Source organism: Rhynchophorus ferrugineus, unplaced genomic scaffold (assembly GCF_030347505.1).
Source record: "Rhynchophorus ferrugineus isolate W39M unplaced genomic scaffold, kcgeb_rfMv2 rfM4, whole genome shotgun sequence".
Taxonomy (NCBI): Eukaryota; Metazoa; Arthropoda; class Insecta; order Coleoptera; family Curculionidae; genus Rhynchophorus; species Rhynchophorus ferrugineus.
This window is the reverse complement of record NW_027472583.1, coordinates 50,716,945-50,744,465: the sequence shown is the minus strand read 5'-3', so window position 1 is coordinate 50,744,465 and position 27,521 is coordinate 50,716,945. Positions and strand designations below refer to the sequence as shown.

Below are 27,521 nucleotides of genomic sequence, written 5' to 3'. Positions count from 1 at the left end.
ATCAGTGAAATACTACATTTTATAGAATATAAATTCAATGGAAAATAGTGGAAAATGCATTTGGCGACAAGAAAACTGATGATCAATGTCATGAACGCGACTATACTCACAGAACAAATCAAAGGCAAGGAGTTCTCATTCCAAGGATTCCGTTTACCTCAATCCATATGCCCTTTAAACAAGTTCAATTTCCGTTTCCTGCATTCGCCATGATGAATGACAAATCACAAGGCTAGTCTTTGAGTGTTTATGATCTGAATTCAGAAAATTTGTTGTTTTTTTAACCGACTTCAAAAAAGGAGTAGGTTCTATGTTTGGCTGTATATATTTTTTAATGTATGTTCGCCGATTTCTCTGTCAATTGTGGGGAAATTTTCAAAATACATTTTTTATTCGAAAGAATGCACTTCCGAGGTGTTCCCATAAGAACCAAATCAGGATCTGTTGAGGGAAGGGGGAAAACAAAGGGAAACGCTCATATTTAAAAAGCATGTGCAAAGTTTTCACATGATTTTTATCTAAAATAATCAGATATTTGTGTATAATGTTATTGCTGAGCTGATGTGACGGAAAATCGGAAGTCGTTCAGTCAAAAGCCACTCAGTTTGCTTTCTCAGCACTAACTACATCACATAAGACCTCGTAGAAATATCATAGAAAACTGCTTCTATAGTCTAATGGTTAAAGCATTTAGCTCCCAACCGGAGGTTGTGGGTTCGATCCCGGCGGGGATAATAACTTTTTGTTGTTGTTTACTTAAAAGATCTGTATGACTTACCCATTGTAATATTAAATAAAATAACTGCGTTATTTATTGAATAAATATCTAACACTAAAAATAGAAAAATAAAATATTTTTAACAAAAAAATTGAACTTCATATTCACATTCATTATTTCACATATTTTATATTAAAATGTTTTTTTTTTTGTGTTAAAGATTTAAGTTTGGTTAGTTTTTAATTTGTAGTGAGCCCCTTATTTATTTCTTGAGCTCGGTTCAATTTTTTTGTTAAAAATATTTTATTTTATTCATGGTTTATTTTATCATGTTCACGTGGCGACAAACCATCCACTTTACTTGTTTTTTCTCCTGATAACAAAACGAAAAATGTCGTATAACACAAGGTACTTCACTGATGCAACAAAATACATAGCATTAAAAAAGTTAAAATCTTACAACTTTTTTTGTATTCGTTTTAAAAATATAAATTAAGTTTAGCAAAAAGGTAATACGATATTCATTGACTTTTAGCTAGGTCAAAGTTCGCCGGGTCAGCTAGTATTATAACAGTTCTATGTAGTATCAAAAAATTGATGAGTTGCTTATAATCAAGATCAACATTAACAATCTTGACCACAACAACAATAAAAAGGAAATAAAAAATATATATCGTAAACATGTTACGTCCATAACAGACCATAGTTATTTTCAAACGAGAATCTTCAATATTTGGACACTAAAACGTTAAAAAATTCGAGATAAAAATCGTAAACATTTCATCGAGTACGATGACGTAGATACGCAATTGAAAAGCGGTCGTACCGCAGCCTCAGGCAAAGAAATGACCTGTCCTAGTTGGATACGCGATGGGTCATATTTAATCAAGACTACCAGATATAATAACCAATGGTTTATCTTTAAATCGATGTTATTTATAGAATCTATTCTTCGATAATTCTTCAATAGAACAGTTTATACTTTTATTTTATTTACATCCTTGATATTGAATCATCATATTTATTTTTTATATGATACATGGAACTGACTGTTATATCATTTCATATTGAAGTCATTTGCGATATTCATTAGACATGTTTTTCAGCTAATTCGGTTTCAGAATTTACATCCAATAAATACAACCATTTTTGTTTCTATGAGGGTTGTATTTTATATTTTGGGATCATGCTACGTTAATATTTCCATCTGTTAGCTAATGTCTTTATTACAAATATAACTGTTTATATAATCAGAACATCTGCGTACTCTGCTGATGACTTGATTCGATTTCTGGCGATGAAGAATTATAAACGGCCACTATTAATGACATGCATACTACGAAGGACGAATTTGTGAAGGTCATTTAAACTAGCTGTAATTCCGATAAATATTTATGTAGTATTTGAACTATTAGTGCAATATGGTCATATGGACTTATCATGAAGCGCCAGGTATTATTGTTGAGTGTCTTTGATTTTATTAGTAGGGATCCAGAAAAAATTGATATAAATATATCACTATTTATATATATATATATATATATATATATATATATATATTGGCGAGTGACCAACTTTAGAAATCATCCCAGAAGACATCCGGTCTTATCCAGCCTGGTTACTGGCGTGATTGGGATCATTTTCCTTGTCGGATTTTACACTTTTGCCTAGAACATTCACAAATTTTAATCAATCACAAACATAAATTTACAACCACGCCCGAGCAGGATTTGAATCTGCGGCTATCGCAACAGTAGGAGGACCGTCCCATCGCCTTTACCAATGCGCCACCAAGCCGGCATCACTATTCCTTGAAATATTTAGAAAAAAAATCTTTTTAGGCTAATATTTCACTATTTTTATTTTTTCTTAAAAGTATGGATACATTTTTTGTAAAATATCGATATTTTTTATACTCGTTGCAACCAAATATATCGAACTCCCAAGTAAATACATTATTTTAAAACTGTAAGAACGATGAAAAGTTTTCGCATGGACATCAATCTCAATTTAATTTATATCAACTTAATTGATATGATGACAAATAGGTTTCCCATGGACACTAATTAATTTTTTGATTATATGGTTTTGAAAATATGGAAAAATAAATGTTTAGAAAATCTAATAGACCGCCCAGGAGATACACTAATAGATTCGTTTCCAAAAACACAATTTTAGAAGACTCTAGACACTATTATTCAAAAGCTAAAATACCAACTTTCCCAAATCTTTAAAATAGAATTGACTTGTGATAGAAAGGTATATTTTTATATATATGGTGTATAAATAAGTTTCCTCTGTTCGAGAGAAGATACCAATAAACTATGTTAAAAATGTCTAAAAAAAGTTTTATTTTCTATCAGCATATATATGTTTTATTTCATTTAAGTTTTAAGACTTTAGTTTGGAAAAATATGTAGCTGCTGAGCATTCATTTTGTTCAAATATATAGTAAGGCTAACTTAAGGTAAGTATGAAAAGTTCTATGGAATTTAAAAAGTTTAAGAATAGTAAATTTAACTTCGAAAGAACAAGAACAAGCGATTAAACTAATAGGAGAATATCTATATTAAAAAAATCATTGTCAAAAATAAAGATTGCTTTTTTAATATATCTAAAATTAAACTAAAGTGATATTTTTATTATATTATATTTATAAAAAAAGAGAAAATGTTTTTGTAACCTTGTAAATCCATATAATCCCTTAAAATTTATGTAATTGCAATACGACATCAGACCTTTTAAATCTGCTGATCTTCAGATACAACAGGCTTACCCCAAGCAAGTGCTTGTTATATAAGATGTTAATTCGATTCGTTGTATTATGTGAATCCCGCATCTATTTGAAGTTCGTTACCCCTATACAAACTGAAATGGCTTCAAACTTTTCAGAACAAGCTTTTCTGGTTGCTCAAAAACTTCCAAATTCATTAGAAGACAATATTCTATTAGTTCTGACACTTATATTCCTATTGCAAAACTGTAAATAGTTTTAGAAGTTTTACAAAAATAGATCAGATTAGTCAGATTTAAATAGACCATCATCATCTTCAGATTTACAATAGCAGTCGATCCGTCAGTGGTTAATATTTTAATCATTTCTTTAGTAGTTCTCAAACCATATGGCTTCGCAATACTACATATACATATATATCATGAAGAATGCTACAGGTCTCAGCATCTTCTTATGGCATCTTCAACTGGATGTTATGCAAGCAGTAATCCAATCAAAGGATCATCTGGAGGGTAGTTGTTAAGAGGTACTCCAACATAACCAGTCAAACATGTTGATTCATGGATAGGTTTCCCCAGTTGAGAATGTGCTTTTAACCCGCAATTTCGGTTCACCAAATATTAAATAACGTTCTGAACTGTTTATGGACTTATCCACTAGCTTTAATTCTATATGTTATGCTATATGACTTATTTTCTATCTGTACATCTTTCTAACACGCAAAAGCTTAGAACTAATTATATGAAGGGTAGTTGAAATACCTTCAAAACCATGGAAGATAGAAATGTTGCCCATTGACGAATGAATTAATTAAATAATAAAAGTGTCTTTACATTCAAATGAGCAACACGGTATGCATAAAACATCTCTCTTACCTGTGTCAGTCAAAGCCCCAAAAAACTGTAATAGTGATTGTAATTGTTTCTAATTGTAAAATCCAACAAGTAAAACCATTTCACTCACTTCAGTACCGAGACTAGATAAGAGTAGATATTTTTTGAGATAGTCTATAAATTGGTGTTATGGATCGGAACCCTACTGTTTAACGTCAGTATCTTCTGTCACTATAAAATCCAAGAGTTCTATATTTATTTTGGAATAACCCAATGTTCTACTCACTACAAATATTTATTTTTATCTATTAATAATTTAACGTTCTTTAAATTCAATTACGACTAATAGTTTTCCATTAGTTTCTGATTAATAGTGATCAATTAACCGTGAAATGTCTTAAATTTAATTCTGCGGAAGACGGTATGATGCTTTAGTGTAACGTTAACCTTGATGATCTTGGGTTTAATATAATCCGTTACGATTGGAAATAACTATCGGAACTATTTGTAATGGATTAATTATTTTATCATGCTGTATATTTGCCTCGAAGATTGCCCATTAATGTTTCAGATTGTTATGACTCATTCACTACATTCCATTCTAATATCGTATTATAAAATGATTTTGAATATTGAATAACACATATCGGTCGTATTTAACAAATTTAAATTATTTAAAAAGTATTTTTGGCTAAAGAATAGGATGCTGCGATTTGAAAATAACAGGATTTTAAACGTGTTAACGTACTAAAGTTCTTTAAATCGATTTCTGGAATAAGCTTTTTCAACAATATTAGTATGAACATGCTGTAGTCATATTGTTTCTCCAATGGCATTTTTCATGGATTGAAGTTTAAAATCTGTTTTGATAGCGTAGTTATATTTAAATAGCATGTTTATCTTAACATTTTAGTGTTACCTTAATTTTAGAGAACATAAAAGAACTAATAACACTAATGATGCCACTGATAACACTTTTTAAAATTTATTGGAAAAATAAAGTATCCTCAAATTCGCTCATTTCATCTAATGTTAAAATTATTAAAAGCAAAATATAAAAGATATAACTAGTGATGACCAGTAATAAAAAGTAATTTAGATTTTTCTTAAAAGATCGTTTTAAGTCACATATCTCTAGTACTATTTATTCAATGAAGCAATACCATAACGCGCTCGAGAGATAATAATCCATAGAATAGACGTGTGTGAAGGAGTTGCAAGAGGTATAATTGGAAAGCTATGGAATGATTTTGAGTAGATGCGAACTTCAGGAAGATTACGTTATATTAAGATATTTGCTCTAAAAATGGGCATTTCCTATTTTTCAATTCAACTGGCCTTTTTCCATTACTATTGAAGAATTCACTTTTGATATATCTCCGTAAAAAGGAAGGGTTCCGTGGTGGTCATTCAATATAACTCTATTTCGAAATCACCTTCATGTTGGCTTTAGTAAAGCGGTATGACAGTAGCCCCATCTTACTGACACCATTGAGTTATAATAATTAAGCTCTTAGATCTTTGGCTATAAAAACCTTTTTATTATTAGAATTCGTAACGTTGTTAAAATTAAAAATCAGCCTTTTTAAGGCATATGTTATATCTGTTCGAATTTTTTTAATTGACTTAAACTATAACAAAATATCTCTAGATTCATAAATATTAACATCAATGTATTGACACAAGGCAGAAAATTTCGAAGAATTATTTATTCGTGCAATTCTATGACTTAAAACCTAGAAAAAGCACAAAAGTGCAATGACCATGTACAAAATAAAATGGGTAATGACCTTAACAAAGTATAGAAAAATATAACAAATTTGTTTGAATATACAAAACACAAATTTAACGAAATATGACTGATTATTGGAAAATTCAACTTTTATATGGAATTGAAGTAACTCGTATTAAATTCAGATCAATTTTCGTCATCATAAAATTAATTGTTATAAATACATAACCGCCACATCCTCTAGGAAAAAACTGCAGCATCAACATGTGGCTTTGGAAGAGCAATTGTTTGTGTCAATAGCAGATTAGATTTGGATATGGTAAACAGTATAACTTCAAGAATTTTAAGACAATTGATTTGAATAATTATCTGTGGCTTCCTTTTACGAAATACTGATGGAGTAAGTTTCAAACAACCAACTATTGAAAATTAAGTCAAATTATTCAATGTTACATGTACATGTAATTGGAACAATATTGTCAGTGTATGCTCATCAAAAATACAGTAACTCGACTCTAATATGTCTTTTGTAATGATAATATATACTTTATATCAATATTCATTTCATACATTTCATATCAAGACCTTAATAGTATAATGTATTCATTTAGAAATACGAATTGTACTGTTTATCATTAGTGTAACCATCATTAATTACAGAACAAACGCGGTTAAAATTCAACTTCAAAAATATGTTATTAATAAATGATTTACAGTTAACATTTGAGTGATGGATTAAAGCTGATAACATTAATGCTAAAAACTGAAAGAATTCTAATACGCTTTCCATAAACTGTAAGTAAATTGTATATGGTATCATATCTTTTTGGAATGTCTCATGACTCATGGAATGCAATATTTCTGCAAGGAAAAGTGGTCTTTTGAAAATTGAGGATAAGTCTGATGATAATAAGTTATTCTAGTATATGTTTGGTTGCAAAATGTATTAATAATGACATAATAAATAAAATCCTTAAATATTGAGATTACAAAAAAGTTTATCGTTATCATTCATAACAATTAAAGAATTTGATAATGCGGTAGGTACATTGCATATGATAATAGTCAACGAAGTTACAACAGGAAGGCCATGGTCAAGGTTATTTGTTTGTTTTTGTTCAGAAAAATCAGTTATTTACTCGAAATAAAAAGAAAAACAAATCCGCCGCCTGAATATTGTGAAAACAACTAGAATAATGGACGAAATAGCTAATTTGACACGGGTTAAGTCGACGATTTGATGATCCGAATAGTTTCAATATTTTTATAGCAGATTTGATTCAGTAATTCGACGAAATGAAAAGATATTGACCACTGTTGCGTGATATTATAAAAACTACTGCAAAAAATAAAGAAAAATGTTTCAGATTTAGCAGAAAATAAAAAATAACATCTCAAAACAACATTAGGTTGAATGAACGACGTATTAAATAGATATCGATACAAAAAAGCCAGTCATAGAGGGTAATTGGATACATTCATGTCAATCTGTCTGTTGTGATCATTTAATATTTTGATCAATACAATGCAAAATAAGAACTAGAAGCCAGAGGAAACTAAATATGGTGAATTAGATGAATATTCGTATATTAATTTAGTGATTTAGATATCTATAAAAAAATATTTTGGGTTTTTTTCACCACTATTTCCACCAATTATCAGTTTCATCTGTAGTGACGAAATAATGGCAATTAAAAAAATAATTTTCGATTGTATTTTATTCGTTTGTTAGTGAACGCACATAGTTTATATCTTTAAAATTTGTTAAAATTCTATTAAATTATTGAATGAACACCTATTACACTTAATTGTTGATTAATGGGCTGGATAATTTGAACTATCAAAAATTATTTGTCCAAATAACTTGACAATTTTTAATAATATAGTTTTAAAATAAGTTAAACACAGTAGAGGATGCTTGTTTGTCGAAGTCAGTAAATTTGTTTTCCCAATAACATCGACGTTATTAGTAAATAAATAATAATTTTGTTAGTTTCGCTTTTAATGTTTAGTTTTAAATAATATTAACGAAATGCCCAAAAAAATCAAATAGGATTCGCTTTCATAATAAGTTTAGAACATTTAGATTAATTAATATTACTTTTAATTTTATATAGAGCGTGCAACAGCTCTTTTGATGTCATAGCTCGATCTTCAGAAACTACAAGTTTTAACATCCATATTATGCATTTTGTAAAGAAAAATATAATAATATTACCCATAATAGTCATTTAATAAGAAGACTGAACTGTTTTGTGTGGTATGAAAATATATTTGTACTAAATTATTATTACTTTTATTATTTAATGAATGAAAATTGTCACTGAAAGTAATTTAATTTACTTAGTTAGTCTAAAAATTTGGCTTTGGAATATTTAAAATGTGGCAATTTCAATATGGAGAATTGAGGACCTCATTGTGAATGAAATATTGGATGAACATTTTTGATAAACAATATGAAACACTATTAATAGTCGCAATGCTACTTGTCATATTCGAATTGTGTGAGAAACTATTGTTAAAACGTGTCAAACCATTTGTAAGTATACCAGATTTCCAGTTTGGAGTTGAACTCACCACTCAACAATTAACTGCGTAGACATAGAGTAATAAGGCGTTTTAAGAAAATAAATGTTACCCTGAAGTGTTCTTTGGACATCTCACAGGAGTTTCATCGAGTATGAGATTTAAGACTAATTCCCAAAATGAGCAAATTGTTCTCGCAGAACCATTATCAATTGCTGGAGCTATATCTTTTTGAAAGAAAATTTAGAGTATCGCATGCAGAAGCATTCTGAAGATTCAAACCTATTTTAGTTAGAGTTCCGCAGGATAGTGTCTTGAGGCTATTTCTTAATCTTTTCTACCCTGAACATTGAATAAATATTGGACTAATTGGAGATTTTAGGTTAATATCCTTTCGCTTCTTTTTTGATAAGTTTGATTTCTAATGTCAGTTTTGATTTTTATATTTTATTTACGAATGGAGATGAAAATCACAATTTTTTCTTCAGTTAAACATGTTCTTATTATAAGAGAGAAACATGGCGACTTGTTACCAATATAGTTATTACTAAAACATTATCTATGATCTCATTATTAGATATCCTGTGGACTAAGGAAATTTTGTTGACACAATTTCATTATAATAACGTAATAAGATATTACCCAATCTATTGACATAAATATAGCTGTCGAACTATGTGGAGCAATATGTTATATCTTAAGTTTAATATTCAAAAATTTTTGTACATACGTCATAAAGATGTTTATCGTATTGCCTGCCGCAATTTGTAAATTCGTTTTAGAATCAGACAATATTTTCCTTCTCATTTTATTCTAATTAAAAAGCGACACAATCCTGTCGGATTGGTTCGAACACGTAAACGAATGAGCCTGTCAAAGTCGTCCGGTTGTCAGAGGTATGCAAAATTTTTGAAAGCAATAGTGATAAAAGGTTATAATTCTAACCTATAAATTATTGTGGCTGTATAATTAACTGCAGTTTTTAGATGTACTGTATTGTTAAAATACATTATATTTGATAACATTTTTGTTTAATTACTTTATTTAGATTAGAATTTTGTAGTATGTCAAAGCCTAACTGAACTAAAACTGAGATTGACTCACGTACAAAATAAGTTCGAACAGACGTCACTATAGTCTGTTAAAATTTATTATATAATATTATTTTCATCATTATTTAATAATAAATGACAGTATATTATAAAATTTAGATCATTTTCTTATTTAAGAAGTTAGTAACATAGGCATGTCGTGGGGATATAGCTCAGTGGTAGAGCATTCGACTGCAGATCGAGAGGTCCCCGGTTCAAACCCGGGTGTCCCCTTTAAGAATTATGTTTTTTGTTCAAATTTCAATTAGAATACATGCTCTTTTGTATAGTTTTTGAACAACCTACCGATTGGATGTCAAAATAAGCTTAATATTTTAAAATAATGTAAATTAAAATTGAAACATTTAATAGGCCAAGTTTTCATTTGTGAATTGCAACTGAAACTAGACAAAATCGAGTCTTTGACTCTGGCTAAAGGCTGATCTTTACCTGTTACTACCATCTCAATAAATATCGTATGTGAGGTTGTCGTCAGGACTGTAATACTAGTGAGGGGATATAATAACATAATGGGTTATAATACATGGTGTTACTTAGTATTTGGGAAATAACTTCTAAACTCATTAAATGTTATGATTATGATTATATGATATATTAATTACTTAATGATTTTTGAAATTACTTTTTTCTATGTGTTTGTGAGTGAATTATTGAACATATAAGTTAGAGATACATAATTTAACACCTTCAGATTTGTGAGAAGGGCTTTATAATTAATTATTTTATAATTTAGATAATTTATAATTAATTATATTGGTTTGAAGTTTATGTATGTATGTATATCACTCAATAAGTTTTTGGTATGACGTACAGGAATACCGATGTTGGTAACTCCCTAAAATATAGGAAGTGTTAATATCCAAATGATGTAAGTAAAATTATACAATAAAAGAACTTGGCATATTTACAAGCACCACAATTATTTTGGCAAAATATATATCTCTACATAAATGGTAGTCAACAAAACATACAAATGGAATATAAACTGAAAATTGCATCTTAATAGATGGAAATCGATTCCTGACGATTTTCATTGTGACAAAAAGATCGGACTTGCGGGGTTACACTAACGCAGTTATAACAAAGTTCTTCAATTAACTACCAATACTTACTGTTACGTGAATAAATAAGAACTGCGAAGGATGACCTCGAAATGAAATGAATCCACGAAGTTATCTAAGATTTCGCTCTAAAATATGAAAGAATGTTACTAAATTACAGGAACGTGGAAGCAATACCGCTACTAGAGAAGATCGAAGCGAACACAATCACACACCAAAACTTGTAGAATGTATAATTGGTACTATCAACTTCAGCTTAAATTAGTGTAATTTGATTTTAATTTGGGAATACATACGATGTACAAATGAAAAGTAATAATAAATTAATTTAAAATTCAGGTTATATTTTGTGGATCTAATAAAACATGTTATATTAAAAAAAAACTGTTAAGTGTCACTTGAAAAGTTATGCGAAAGTGCTATAAGAATGAAAATAGAAAAAAGGAAAATTTATATCACATGATTTGGAAATTAAGGGAATGCGATTAGTGAATATTTGTTTCAAAGGCCAATGAGGCAAATCCTAAAGAGTAAATAAAAAAAGAAAAATTAGAAACAAAATTAATCTTGGCACATTGTTTAGAATATCTGCATTTAAAATTTATGAGGTATTAAAATCTAGTTAAGACTTATTACAGCTGATCGTTATAAACAATAACAAGTCATAATTAAGGCTAGTAATGAGATAAATAATACCTCCAATAACACAAAACCCATTGATATAAAATTAATAGCATTAATAAACGAAATTTTCTAAGTTGACAGACATTATACGGAGAATGACAACAAATTTCATAGTATATACATTAATGGACGAAATGACAAAATACACAATGGAACCGCAAAAAAGAAAAACTTCTATCAGGCAAAGGAAAACAGAAAATAATTAAAAACGGACGATATTTGATGAAAAATATACCTTATATATAAAGACCTTATATCAAAATTAATATATGCACAATGTAATTTATGAACATTTCTCTATTTATAATATAAACTTGCTACTGAAAATGATGGTATACTGTTAATCTTATGGTAAACATACCCTATCGATAAAATGTATTAGTTCCGACATTTTAGAAGTGGCGATATATAAATTTAAAGATAAGGTATTGCAACCAGTCCATAAGACTAAGGATACTGAAACTATTATCAAGAGAAAGAACAAGAGATTGTTATTTGTTGCAACTCAACAAAAATGACTACGGCTTAAAGAGATACTCCACAAAACCATGGAAAATAAATAAATTAATAGTGTACACAATTTTTCATAACAAACCTTGAAGTATAAAAAAACTAATTTCTAGTCCTTATAATACGATTAAAATATGTAACTGGTTAATATTTAAACGTGTTTTTCATTAAACGTACTTTATATATAACAAAAAGCAAATTACGAACAGAACTAATCTTTGTGTTTTGTTTCGAATTTTTTCGTCTGCATTTAAAACGACTTTCATGGCCTACCTAGTACTGAAACACGCGAGAATTTAGAAATTGTACGTATGTTTTGATACGGTTATTTCAATAATCGTTATGAACCCATTCGGCATACAGGCAGTCGCGTTGTCGTTTTTGCGCGACCCACAAACTCAGCAGAGCTGAAACTGCGTCACACCTACCTGTCGCTTTGGTAGAGCTCCACGGAGGAATTCAGTTCGGCCAGCTGCTCCTTCAGCAGCTGCAGGTTCGAGTTGACGAAGCTGAGCTCGACGGCCACCGTCTCCTTCAGCTTCTTGTTGGTGGTGGCCTTGAACAAGTTCTCGGCGCCGGCCCTGAGCCGTAGCTCCTTGTTGATCTCCTGGTTGAGCTTGGAGCGGCGGTTCTGTAGCTTACCCCTGCAGGTAGCCACCCGTGGGTCCGATCCCTGCAACAAAAAGGCACGGATGAGAGGCGGCGGGGCGGAGGTAGGACCTGGATGAGGTCGTGGTGGTGGTGGACGATGAGGTCGACCTACCTCGATGACGACGGCCTTGTCGTTGTCGCGAGTTCGCGAACCGGAACAACGAAACGATTGTCTCTGTACCCACTTCAGCATTTTGCACCATGGTACGGAGCGCGACCTACGTCGGGCCGCCGAAGAAATTGAATATGCACTAACCGACGTTGTCGCCGTAGTCGCGGCCGTGGCGGTGTACCGACCACCGACAAGAAACCGTTCCTCTAAAGTGGAACTCTTTTACAACAGCGCCAGATGATGGATGTCGTTCGAGAACGCGCACATACCGGGCGTTCGTTTTACGGGGTACGGAAGTCGGTTTCGATCAAATTATAGCACGACCGGAAAATGAACGCGACGATCCTGATGATGGTCTCAGAAAGAGCGCTATCGAATTTATCGAAATTTACTCTCTTTAGAAAGATGATTAACTGTATAGATTTATTTTGTGATGTTGTATTAAAGTACAATGAATAATGTATTAGAGTCACTCACTGCGAGCTATTTTAGGACCTATAATGTTCAACAAGTTCTCGGAAATGAGACGGAAATTTATTCTTCTATAAAATTTTACAGAGCAGATTTAAGCAGATTAATGTAGAAAGTCGTAGAAGGGCGTGTTAAATTCTAAAATGACCTAAAATGACTAAATGAAACGGCTATTTCTGTAAACAGAATAAAAAAATAATTGTTATAAAATGTATTTTATTACTCTTATGAGTTCCAAAATCTGGCCAGAGGGCATTTTCTACATAGCATGTAGAAAATCACTTCATTAAGTGATGTGTATAAAATACTATTTTAATTAATTAATGTTGTTTTAGAGCTTACTTTAAAGTGTATATATATATATCCAATAATCACATTAGATGGTGTTACACGCTTTAGTCTACCCACTTCATTGTCATTTCACAAATTTAGCTGATTAGCGAGTACATTGGGATGTACTGACACTCTTCACATAAACTTCACACAAACACGTTGAATTACACTCGTTATTGGTTCTAGAGAAATATAGCGTGGTATCATTTCATTTGAAACATAGTACGGAGTATCGACAATGGCACGCAATACTTTATTTTTGAACCATTGTATGATGGATATAATAGACTTGCTATCGGTTCCCCATAGTAGGATTCCATATGACCAAATACGCTTGAGTATAAATTTATACAGCAATATCTTGTAATCTAATGATAACTTGGATTTGCACCCGATAAACCAATACATTTGGTAGGGTTTAAGTTCAAGTTGTTACCGTTTGGCAAGTATGTGCTTCTTCTAAATTAGGCGTCGATCTAGATGCATACCAAGATATTTAGCATCCTCTGTTTAAGGGAGTTGGCAATTATTAATATAGACTTGGACATGGTCTTCTACGGAGCATAAAAGCTATATGAGTGGATTTTTGTATCGTTGGCTTTAATACGTCATGTCTTCAGCTACATTTGTATTTGATTTAGGTGTGTTTATAGGTTCATTGATGTTACGGCTGGATCTTCATGAGAAACTAAGACTGTAATGTCGTCTACCATGCTGTTATAGTAGTTATTTTTGTTGTAGGTAAATCGGTTGTAAACAGAAGACATAGTACTGAACACAGTACACTACGTTGCGGAATCCCTAAATATATTGCATGTAATTCCATATGTTCATCGCCTTGTTTTACAGTAAAATGTCGATCTGTCAGGTAAGATTTTAGTAGCTCATAATACGGATGAGGAAGAAGTTCCTTTAATTTAACCTGTAAACCCTTATGCCATACTTTATCAAAAGCCTGAAATATGTCTAACAATGCAACCAAACATTATCTTTTGGCGTTTAAGTTATTGTTACATGCTTATTGCGAAATCCAAATTGGTGTTAACCTCTTTATGTCAGACACTTTCGAGTTTGTCCGTAATAAACTTATGGGCCAGTAGAAGGTGACATCTTCTGGGGTTTGTCGTAAAAATTATTTTGTATTCAGTATAAATTATCTAAAAATTGTATATTTTTTGAAACATTTAAACTCTTCATCACTTGTTCAGGAGATATATTTTTCTATGTAAACCTTATGTAATTCATTGTCTAATAAGAGTAATGTCATTAAATATTTATAGATGTTTTTTTAATATTTGAACCACCATATTTTATTTATTAGGTCAGTTAGCCTATTTTCAGGACTTTTCACAAATGTTAATAGATATAATAATAATAATTGATATAATTGATTATATAAATTGATTCATATCAATAGAAAATTTGCGATCAAATTTAGATAATATTTTATACAGTTAAGTCACCCTATTGGAATTTAATACTGTATAATGTTAGCTTTTTAATTCGTTATATAATTGTATAAAAAACTTTTATTTTTGATGCTATCAACTTAGGAAAAAAATAGATCATTTTATGTATAATGAAAATAGTAAAAAATTATGTAAATAGAGATGTTTTATAATAGAGCATTTTCAAACAAATGGACTAGGTCACCCTAATATAAATTGGAATTATTTTATTTATTGAATTGACTAAAATAATTTTTCGCCAAAGACGCCTATTCATAATATATTCCAAGTAAGAGACAATGAAAAACACCCATAGTCCGTGTAATTCGGGCGCATGCATCATAGTTCTGGATGTAAAACCACCGAAGGCGGACTGAAGTAGCTATGAACTCACATAGTCTACTGGAATTTGGACAGAAGCTTAAAGTTGTACAGCGGATGTACGGCCATGGAAGGAGGATGGGAAGATGCATAGAATAAACCAAAGGAAACTATACGAAACTATATTGTCTTCCTTTTCTAATGGCGGTCCATTCTTTTTGAGTCGATCGGTACGGTCGATCAGATCAAAACAACAAGAAATCTAGATTATTTAGATTTTGTGTTATATTAATAATTTTATACTAATAATAATTAAATTGTTGTGTTATTCTTGGTGGTTTAACACACATTGGTTTTAAAATATGGAAGAACAAGGGTAAGTAAAAAATGTAAGGTTAAATTTTTAAAAGTTATATTAAACAGGCTTTTCTATCATCCAAATGAGGTTAGCCCATCAAGAATAGTAGCAAAATCTGCAGTAACTGGTAATAATTGGATAATTATTTTAATCATAATGTATTTTAGTAATGATTTAAATTTAATATTATCGCTAAGGTGTAGCTAGAATTTGTTGAGAGTCGAAGAATCTGAAATTCGGAGAATCAGAGAAGAAGAAATTAGACAGCGTTTTGCTAAGATATAAGAACAGCGTACAGTGATACTTTGAAATAATTGAATTTGCTAATAAAAGTAGATCTAAATCAAATAAACAAAATATAAAACTATCAACGACACCCTAATGATCTAATGACAAAGAAAATATAATGTATTATTATACAAGAGTATAGGTAAATAAGTTATAGTTTTGTAAATATAATGATGTATTGATTAAGATGTCTTCAAGCTTTAGAGTACGATCATCCATCCCTTTTAAGCTAGTAAATATGTGAATCGAAAACTCGAGGTAGTCAATTCATTAATGAGGTTTGTGGATCAAGAATAGTAGCGATATTTGGAGATTTTTAGGAAAATTTTACTTGGCTTTTTCGTTTGGTTTTAACTATATTGGCTGGGTTTGATCTAGACGATTTTGGTTTTTTGTGGTAATGTTTATTTATATAGTTCTTGTAGTTGTTGTTAATTGTTCAGATATGTAAATTTATTTAAATATGGTGTTTTTATAAAAATAGAAAGGCATATAGAAAATATTTTTATTATTTCATTTTATTTAATATTTTTTTAAATAAAATGTGTTATTTCAAATAATTTTCAATGTTTATTTCTCTCCTTATATATAGTTTCAACATTAAATCAATTATTTATCATATTTGTGTGTATTTATTTATAAAAAAAATGATAATGTGTAATATGATTATATTATAATAATATATAGTAATTATATTTTTATTATTTCGTTTTATTCAATTCTTTTTTAAATAAAACGGGTTATTTCCAAGATTTTACCATTTTTATTTACTCCCTGAACCTATTTACATGCGTAATATATTCGACATTAAATCTAATAATCACGATAAAAAAATAAATAAATAAATATGTATATACGCCAGCGCCAAACTCGGATTATTCAGTGTTTTAAAATTAAATGGAGACAATATGTGCTTGTGCCAAATCCGGAGATGTTGTGGAGTATCATATCCTCACGAAAGGCAGATTGTAATGGTTAGATTTTCTCATCCATTGATTATTCCACCAAGTCACCAAAATTTGAGGAACCGTTTAATATATGGATAGCATGGAAGATTGACTGGAAACTGGCGGTCAAACATACAGGCAGTACTCAAAAATAATTTTATTACAACTATAAGCTACCCAAACGTGATAATGACCACATACATCTCTTTGGTGGTTTCTCTAGAAGGGAGGTGTTACATTGAGCCTTTGTTATGTCACTATCTACGAATTGCTGCTTGCAGTGCTGCTGTTAAGATTGAATGGTGTGACTAGTGATAACATTATGCCATAGTTAAATGGGCAGAAACTAAATTTTAATATCGAGCTGAAATAAAATATATTTGTATATCAATGATTTGCCTATTCTAAAGTGTTCGCTTTCTTTTAATGTTTTGCATTATTTTGACCATAACCTTAACAATCCTGCTATAATGCTACTAACTAGTCTAGCTGGTAAAGAGGGCTTTTTAATCAATTTTAATTATATTCAATGTTAATTGCATACATTTTTGTTTTGAAGAACATATTTTTCCTGATATTAATATTACTGCATTATTAATAACTTTAAAACCGTCTTCGATGACATACTCGAAATACATAGTGTTTAGAACAATTAACACCATCATATAGAGACATTATTCAGAACAAACACCTGAGAGGTATTGTGAGCGCACCCAAATACTATAGGACTGATTACCTACATTGAGAGCTTCAGATACCCACAGTCAGTCAAGAAATCAAGAGAATTGCAAGGGGGCATGAAAAAAGACTCCATTCTCATACGAATATTGAAATATTGCAACTTTTGGTTACCACCAGAAGAGGACACAGACTCAGAAGAATTAAACCATCTGGTCTTGTGTAGTGAGGTGCATATAATAAAAAATACAGCAATAACTGTATAAACATTATTTCACCAGAGACTAAGATAGGGCCAATGGGTCCTCCTAGTTATATACCTAGATTAGGTTATCATAAAGACAAATTGTAAGTTAGTCGGAAACGACTAGTAACAATGTAATAATTAAATAATTAAAAAAATATATAGAGACGTTATTTCTGTTACATCCATGACGATGTATTAGAACCACGTTAAATTCAAAATCAGCAACTATAGTGGGTTAGACGAGTAGTGGGCATGACTATCTTCATGCGCATCATCCTACACCTTCATACATTAATTATTTCCAGTAACACAGTAATTAAATAACGTCACTTATTCACGATGTTTATATAAAAAGGGTGTAAACATTCCAATGTTCAATACCGCTAAGAGGAAACCGCATGTTTTACATGGAAAAAACACGTGTTGTTTTCGCTGTTCGACCTATGAAGGACCGAGAAGAAAAAACGTACAAATTAATTCAGTCACGTTGAAATTTCCCTGCATTGTTTACGAATGCCGTGTGCATAAAATAGTTTGGACGCTATATTCGCTTAGCGCGGCATATTTATGACTAATTACTAAAGATAAACCCATTGGCGTAACGCCTTGACTTGAAAGAATGACTAGTCAATGCAAAACAAATGGGAATAAATCAAACCACTTCTTTGCTCTTGAACACGCTACAACAACAACAGTTGTATCTACTATGCAAATGAGAACCACTTTTTATTGTATTGTGTTCGTTGTTTTCAATGACATTGTCCAAAATGTTTTTAAATGATACGATTTAGATGATGTCGAGCGGCATGGTGTTACATAAACGTCTTAAATAAATTTATCCTTCATTGAACCATTGTTTATTTTTAACCTTTTTTAGTTTTGAAGTTGCCAATGTGATAATTTAAATTTTACTTTAAATATTTTAGCTTTTTTTCTATATTAAATCATATCCCAGTAATATCTCAGAAACATTAATAAATTAATATTGAATTGTACACTAGCACTATGCCTTACTTCTGTACTAACATTTTATTCGATCTAGTCATGTTAGTTGTCGACATTGACAAACATTGTCGACTAAATCGACATTGTCGATGACGAAGGCATGATGAAGATGAAGACATGATGAAGAAAGATAGTCATGAATGAAGTCATGGAGAATGTTAATGACTTTCGGTAAATTTTCTAACGATCTAGTTAATGATGAAGTTATATCCAAAGCAGCAGTGAACTCATGTCATCAAGATGTATCATATCAGTTTATCATATCTATTTAAGTTTGTAAATTTATTTTAATACTAGTCCACACAATAACAGATGTTATTGGAAAAGCCTACGAAAGTCACAAAGTATGCTCAGCTATATTCTTAGATGTAGCTCAAGCCTTCGATAAGGTTTGGCATGAAGGCCTTGTTCATAAACTACAGAAAATGCTACCAAAACAACACACCGAACTATTAAAATCATACATTACAACCAGAATGTTTAGAGTCAAGTCAAGAAGTTCTAGTCAACAAGAAGAAGCTAATCTACAATAAAAGAAGCTAAAGCAGGTGTACCACAAGGAAGTGTATTGGGAATAATGCTTTATCTACTCTATACTTGTGATATACCACAAATGGAAAATATTACGATGGCTACATTTGCTGATGATGATGATAACATTAATATCATTCCATATAGCAACAACGCTAAATATCTCGGAATGAAACTCGATGCAAAACTTCACTGGAAGGAACATATAAAGAAGAAAAGAAAAGAACTGGAATAGAAATATAGGAAAATGTACTGGCTAATTGGAAGAAAATCACAATTATCAGTACATAATAAATTGCTATTATATAGGCAAATATTGAAACCTATATGGACATACGGAGTTCAATTATGGGGATGTTCTGCAAAGAGTAACATTAATAAAATACAAATTTTTTAGAACAAAGTCCTGATAGGTATTGTGAGTGCACCCAAATACTATAGGACTAATTACCTACATCGAGACCTTCAGATACCCACAGTCAGTCAAGAAATCTAGAGAATTGCAAGGGGGCATGAGGAAAAACTTCATTCTCATGCGAATATTGAAATATTGCAACTTTTGGATACCACCAGAACAGGACACAGACAGGACAGAGACTCGAAAGAATCAAACAATCTGATCTTGTGTAGTGTTGTGTAGTAAGATGCATATATTAAAAAATTCAGCAGTGACATGTATAAACATTATTTCACCAGAGACTGAGTTAGGACCGATGAGTCCTCCTAGTTATATATGTTAAGTTAACATAAAGACAAATTGTAGGTTAGACGGAAACGACTAGTAACAATGTATTAATTCAATAATAAAAAAAATATTATACTAGACAATATATTCCTTCTCATTTCATTACAATAGAAAAGGGAATCAATGCTATCTCATCGGTTTGAACAATAACTTAATACAATTATTTCAGAGATAACTCTTAGTACAGAAAGTACCCATAGAAAAATTAGGAATTGGGGATATCAGCTTAACTGTCGCTTCAAACACGGTTGGGAAACATAAGACTTAAATAATATAAAGATAACTTAAATAAAAATTAGAATAACATTTGATTAGATTTTGTAAATCAGAATATTATTTAATAATTCATTGCGTATATATTGTTCTTCATGCTAGAAACAGGAATCCAACAAAAAATCCCAACAAGTGATGGGCAAAGGCAGTATTTAAGGAATAGCTTGTAAAATATAAATTATGTTTTAAAGACACTATATTAAAGAGTATTTCAAATTGTTAGTTAGAAAATATAAATAAAATTGTATTTAATTGTGTTTTATGTAATTAACTTTTTTAGTAACAGGCCTGAAAAAAGATATGCAGTAGATCAGATGGCTGACTAATATGTATACAAATTGTAACGTCTCCCTCCCGATCACTGCATACTCAGTTAAATCGATTTTTTATGGATTGTGGAAAATAATAATTACAACAGACATGTAGGTCGGGCAAATATACAAACAAGAACTACTTGGATATGTGAAAAGGATTGTTTAGAATAACATCCTTCCGTTTGGATGAAGCCCATTAGACTTATATAGAAAATCAGAAAAATAAAAGTATTTCTACAGCTATAAATATGTTTTTTTATTTCCGTTTCCAAGTTCAACCGTTAACGTTTTGAATAATCTAGCATGAATCTTTAAAAATATTTATTCCGCGTAACTGAGATAATAAAAATTAGTACTAAGAACATTCAGCAAGTAGTTGCAACAGTCTTATACATGCAACATGGAACATATCATGTGTTCTTACATTATAGAGTTACTCAGACTATGTACAAGACATGAAAGACAATTAAACCTTTTTAGAGACAATTAGATAATCAGACAAAGCTTGTAAAATATAAATTATGTTTTAAAGACACTATATTAAAGAGTATTTCAAATTGTTAGTTAGAAAATATAAATAAAATTGTATTTAATTGTGTTTTATGTAACTAACTTTTTTAGTAATAGGCCTGAAAAAAGATATGCAGTAGATCAGATGGCTGACTAATATGTATACAAATTGTAACGTCTCCCTCCCTATCACTGCATACTCAGTTAAATCGATTTTTTATGGATTGTGGAAAATAATAATTACAATAGACATGCAGGTCGGGCAAATATACAAACAAGAACTACTTGGATATGTGAAAAGGATTGTTTAGAATAACATCCTTCCGTTTGGATGAAGTCCATTAGACTTATATAGAAAATGAGAAAAATAAAAGTATTTCTACAGCTATAAATATGTTTTTTTATTTCCGTTTCCAAGTTCAACCGTTAACGTTTTGAATAATCTAGCATGAATCTTTAAAAATATTTATTCCGCGTAACTGAGATAATAAAAATTAGTACTAAGAACATTCAGCAAGTAGTTGCAACAGTCTTATACATGCAACATGGAACATATCATGTGTTCTTACATTATAGAGTTACTCAGACTATGTACAAGGCATGAAAGACAATTAAACCTTTTTAGAGACAATTAGATAATCAGACAATTCAGACAAGATTAGACAATTACATCTTATACTAAAGATGGTAGAATATTACATGAAGAGAAAGAATTTCAAGAAACAACTTCATGGGTGATATTTATTGATCTGTTTTGATGAAACATTCAAGAAATTCAATAAAATAATAATATGTTTGTCTTATTATCATTGTTGATGACAGCACCACAAGCAACAGTACTCAAGCAGTAATGTATAAGTACATGAATTTGAGGAAAGATGCTGCAATTGCCTGCTTTCTAACTAGCTATTCTAATAATAAACAGAATATTCTATTAGATACAGGTTGTCTATTGGGAAAATCTTCATTTGAATTATGTGGCAATTATTAATGGGAAATAAGATTGGAGGGGGCGATTGACAAACTAAATGCTCTTTTATGATTTAATCATAAATTTAAGAGCTGTTAGAACAATAACAGAATAAATTTGATCAGTTTTTTTCCTCTAAGCATGGTTGTTAACAAGGTGGGCATGCGAACAAAATAATATTTTTTTAGATTAAATTCGAGCGGCCTTATGATGTTGATGTAGTGAACTGTGAGTGATTTAAATAATTACATGGGTTTAAAAATTTCACTTATAGAGACATATTCGATAGTGATATTATATTATATTGCATTGGAAAACTTCCTGATTAGACTAGATCAACCCATTAAATAGCTAAGAACAAAACTGAATCGATTTTTACGTATACAATATAATAAAATCTATGTAAATGTAAGTAATTAATTGTAAATGTAATTTTTTAAATCCGTTATTCAAGATAAGCAATACATATGTACTAGCAGAAAAACATTTAAAACTAGCTAAACACGAAAATGCTGTAGCTGCTATTAATTAGAAACGTAGTGGTAAAGGCGATAAGATGTTTGTTGTTGCGATAGCCGCGGGTTCGAATCCTGCTGGGGCATGACCGTAAATGTATGTTTGTGATTGTTTAAAATTTGTGATTGTTCTAGGCAAGAGTGTAAAATCCGACAAGGAAAATGATCCCAGTCACGCTAGTAACCAGGCTGGGTAAGACCGGATGTCTTCTGGGATGATTTCTAAAGTTGGGTCACTCGTCAGTCGGTAGGCTTAATGCTGAGGACCGTGGTTCGGAGCCCACGTTAAACTTTTGGTTCAGTCCAGATAAACCCATAGTTGGTAAAAGGAGACTTTAATATATATATAAAAAAATTACAAACATACATTTACAACCATGTCCCAGCAGGATTCGAACCCGCGACTATCGAAACAGTAGGGGATCGACTCTGACCACTACCCTAGCCAAGCTAATAATTTTGTCGTTCAAGTGTCAAGTTGTTCTGAATGGAAATGTGAGAAAATTTGGAGTAGTAATTATATTTCCATGATAATGGTGGCTGATAGGTCAATTAAGATGACAATATTACTATGAAAGTTCATAAGTCAATCTAAAATGTTTTCGATGTAACTTGTACGAAGAACGAAAGAAATTGTATATATATAGAAACATTCTTCGATTAAACTTTAACGTTATTTAAAAAATTTAACTTTATACGTCGACTACAATACGACTCAATATATAATAAAACATGTTGTACTTTACTTAATAAAATAATAATAAGTTGAAAATGTACAATTAAATAAAAAGGAATTATTCAACCATATAAATATATATAATTAATTTTTATAAAATATGACGTGTTAGTGACAGTCGACAGTTTTTCTTTGTTGCGTTTTATGAAGTTTCTTTTCGATGTTATGCATTATTCATATTTCAATTAATGTTATTCTTTATTAGACATTCCTCGAGTTATTGACTGTTTTGCATTATTAGCCATGTCTAATACCACCTGACACTTATAAATATTTAAATGAAAGTGTAGTAAGACAAATCGAAACAAGACACTTACCAATGTTTTTCATGATCTTAATGTCGCCAAAAAATGTTTAATTGTAAACATATATGTATACATTATTGCATTTAATATTATTTCGTAACTTACATTTATTAGTATTGGCCGGACCTACATACGTTTTAACGAAAAATTATTCGTTAATTTTACATTTTTTTAACGATCTGGGAATGAAACAGTTAGATAACTGTGCTGATGATATATTCATCAGTTGGTGTGTAAGTCAGCTGTCTTGTTATTGTCTCTCTTTACGGATCTTTAAATTCGAATTAAATTGAATTTTCTGGTCTCCGGGCTTTATTTCGCTTTTGAAATTGACTGAATATTAACAATTCGGTAATATTTGATGATTAACATGATATACAGGAGGCTCGATAACGTGAATTTAATCTGGTACATTGCACAATTTCATATTTTTATGACTATTTCTTTTTACTACTTACTTTTTTTCTGTATGGCGTCTGTATTTTGGGATGCGCATAGAATAATTTTCATTGACTACCTTGAAAAAGGAAGGACCATCAACAGCGACAATTACATATCGTTATTGGACCGTTTGGAGGACGAAATCGCCGAAAAACGGTCACATTTGAAGAAAAAAAAGTACTGCTTCACCAAGACAAGTCAGTGAAAATCCATGAATTGGGCTTCGAATTGCTTCTTCATCCACCGTATAATCAGATCTCAAAAGAGATGATCGATGAAACTGAGGCCTATTTTGAAGCAAAGGACAAATCGTATTACAAAAATGGTATCGAAAAGTTGGAGGGTCGCTATAATCAGTGTATAACTCTTGAAGGGAATTATGTTGAATAAGAACTAACTAATTTTGCCAAAAAATGTGTTTTACTATGGTAGGCCGGGGACTTCAATTGACCTGTTATCTGAATAGATTTTTTAATAAGGTCTGTGATTATGTATCTGGTCAAATGTTGAATTTTTTCTCATAAAACCAAAACTTATTCTCTTAAGTTTTGATTTAATTATTAAGATTTGAGTGTTATATTTTCAGTTTTTTTAATTGCTTGTTGTTTCCAAGCTACAAAAATGGTACCGAAAAGAGTGTAGCTCTAATCAGTGTATCACCCTTGAAGGGAATTATGTTGAATAAAAAAAACTAATTTTACTAAAAAATGTGTTTTACTATGGTAGGTCGGCGACTTTTCATTTGACCTGTTAACTGTTTATATTTTAATTTCAGTTTGTTTAGTTTATTTTTAATGTGCACCTTCCATCTTAATTTGAAATATAGGGTCTTGCCTAGATATTCAACACTATTCACATATGGCACCATAACATCATTCAACTTCAAGATTGGTGGAGTCTTTGGCCATTTGATGGTAAAACCAACAGGAACATACTTTAGCTCAATTAATTTAATTATCTATTTAATTAAATATTTAATTTGATTTTTGTAATTGAGATTTGTTCCTACTATAAGGATGCTCTTCATTATATGGTATTACGTGTTTATTTAATTTCGCTCGGTATTTATTAAATCTGACTTATTGTAAACACTTGTATATTATATGACAGATGCGATCGTAACCTTTCACTTTTAATTTATAACATTTGTTCTAAACGTAATTTTAGCTACAATAAAAACGCCATCTTGATTTTAGTAAAAGTTTAATTTAACAAAAAATACATAACAGTTAAAGTTAATATTATGTATTTAGTAACAACCGGAGCAATTCTGAAAATAAGTTTGAGACTATTCATTATGCAATTATTAATTTCATATAACAATTGTAAGATGCTTCATAAAAACAAATATAAACGTTATTCAATAAATTAATTTAAGAACTTAAAAAATGGCAAAACTATATAACATATTTAATATAAGTATTGTATTTTATGATTATCTATTACATGCCGTTATCCTTGATATAGTTGGTGAATGAATATCATAAAACCAATCGATGCTTAGTAACTAAAAATAACAAACAATTATGTTTAGATATTGGTTATTTTGCCTATTAGATTGACTGACATATTTGTTGTTTTTATGTAGGCACTAAGCTTCTGTTGTATTTATAGGAGAAAAAATATATCAAATTTTCAAAAGATATATCGATATTTTTAAGAAAATTTTTAAAAATGATATATCAGCCCAAAAAAATATTGGATATTCTTCTAGGAATGTTCGTCTTGTCGGTCGGAATGTGTGGCTGCCGACACAATTGATTGTCCGAACATTCACTACTATTTTTGTGGAAGGAATTCACACGGAAACAGAAAAACACTGGTTGAATAAAAACTTGTTTATTCCGATCTTAATTACTATATGTGGTCGATGGGAGGACGGACAGGATATTAGGTTAGGTTGAGGAAGTACGAAAGCGCTATGAAAGTGGTATTGTTACAAGGGGTAGAGAAAAGAGAGTGAAACGGTTTTTTTCTTATTCGAGATTGACCAGCTAGAATCAAATGGTATTTTGCTGATGTCGCTTCAGGTTCGAGATAATGAGGTGTTTTGCGGGCGACAGAGACCCTGGTTTACGACTGGGATTGTCGTAGTTAGTTTAGCTACCGGGTTTGTGGATGGGTAAGGATTTGATCAGATTGTTATCGTGTTCTAAAGCGCCTAGGGAGAACCTTACACTGAGCATGTTAGTGAAATTTTCACGAATGGAATGCACGTTCCTCATAAACCATGGGGCAATGAGTAACGCGTGGACTTTTTGGACTGAAACACTTGGAATAGTACAAGTTGTCTTTCAGTGACGTACCTGTGTACCACATCTATACTCCGTAGAGGCAGACTGGACGGACTAGCATATTGTACAGAGTTGCTTTCTGGGCGATTGGTAGTTTTCTCTTTCTACAGAGGAGTGGGAATACTAGGCTGTACACGCCGTTGCCTTTGCAAAAGGCGTGCTGTATTTGGGCCGATCATTGGAACCTGCGGTCGGATTGGAGACCGAAGTTTGATATCTTCATCTCCTCGGGTCGAAGAGTTAGCCCGAATTTAAACTTGTGATATTATTTTAGTGGTGAATTTTTAACACATATTTTTATACAAATATAAAGGTAAAATATTTAATGTGTATTTGTAACAGCTATTACTCATTATATATCATGATCCTAAAATCTGGAAAATTATCAAATGAAATAAAAGCCTATAAACCTAGTTCACAAAAAAATTTGTTGAAAAGAATATTACCGATTATATAGGAAAAAAATCAATAATTTGGGTTTATTAACAAACATTCAACAATTGGCCAGGTGCATACAATGTTATATGTAATTGAAAAACCATATGATGATGAAAAAGTATGTCCAGCTATATTCTTAGATGTAGCACAACCTTTCGATAAAGCATAGCGCAACGGCCTTGTTCATAAGCTGCTCAGAAAATGTTACTGAAACAACACACTGAACTATTAATAAATATCTTACATTACAACCAGAATGTTTATAGTCAAACAAGAGGAAGCCTACTCCACAATAAAAAAGCTAAAGCAAGTGTACCACGAGGAAGTGAATTGGGGCCAATTCTTTACCTAATATACACATATGACATGTATATATCACAAATGGTAAATATTACGATGGCAACATTTGCTGTTGATACTGTGATTTTTGCTGTCGCAGACAATAGCGAAGTGTGACTTACACGAAAGTTACAACAGACAAATGACAATATAAATAATTGGACCCAAACCTGGAAAATAAAAATTAACGAAAGTAGTCTGTGCATCATTCTATATAGCGACAATGCTAAGTATCTCGGAATAAATCTTGATGCAAAACCTCACTAGAAGAAATATGTATAAATAAAAAGAAAGAACTGGAATTCATAAATAGGAAAATTGTTTGGTTAATTGAAATAAAA

The 27,521-nt window shown here is 30.8% G+C and overlaps 1 protein-coding gene and 1 non-coding gene across 4 annotated transcripts in view; one reads left to right on the top strand and one right to left on the bottom strand.

Moving 5' to 3' along the window:
- Nucleotides 1-27,521, bottom strand: part of Rhp (GTP-Rho-binding protein rhophilin) — a 111,056-nt gene that overhangs the window by 24,609 nt on the left and 58,926 nt on the right. For 2 of the 3 annotated variants that reach the window (XM_076404267.1, XM_076404264.1), the window contains exon 2: nt 12,339-12,583. In XM_076404267.1, the coding sequence (XP_076260382.1) occupies nt 12,339-12,583 (245 nt within the window). Of the gene's footprint in view, nt 1-12,338; nt 12,584-12,673; nt 12,891-27,521 lie in introns of those variants that run through there. The other variant, XM_076404265.1, reaches the window with a different exon arrangement.
- Nucleotides 9,797-9,868, top strand: TRNAC-GCA (transfer RNA cysteine (anticodon GCA)). The gene has a single exon. It is a non-coding gene; the product is annotated as a tRNA-Cys (tRNA).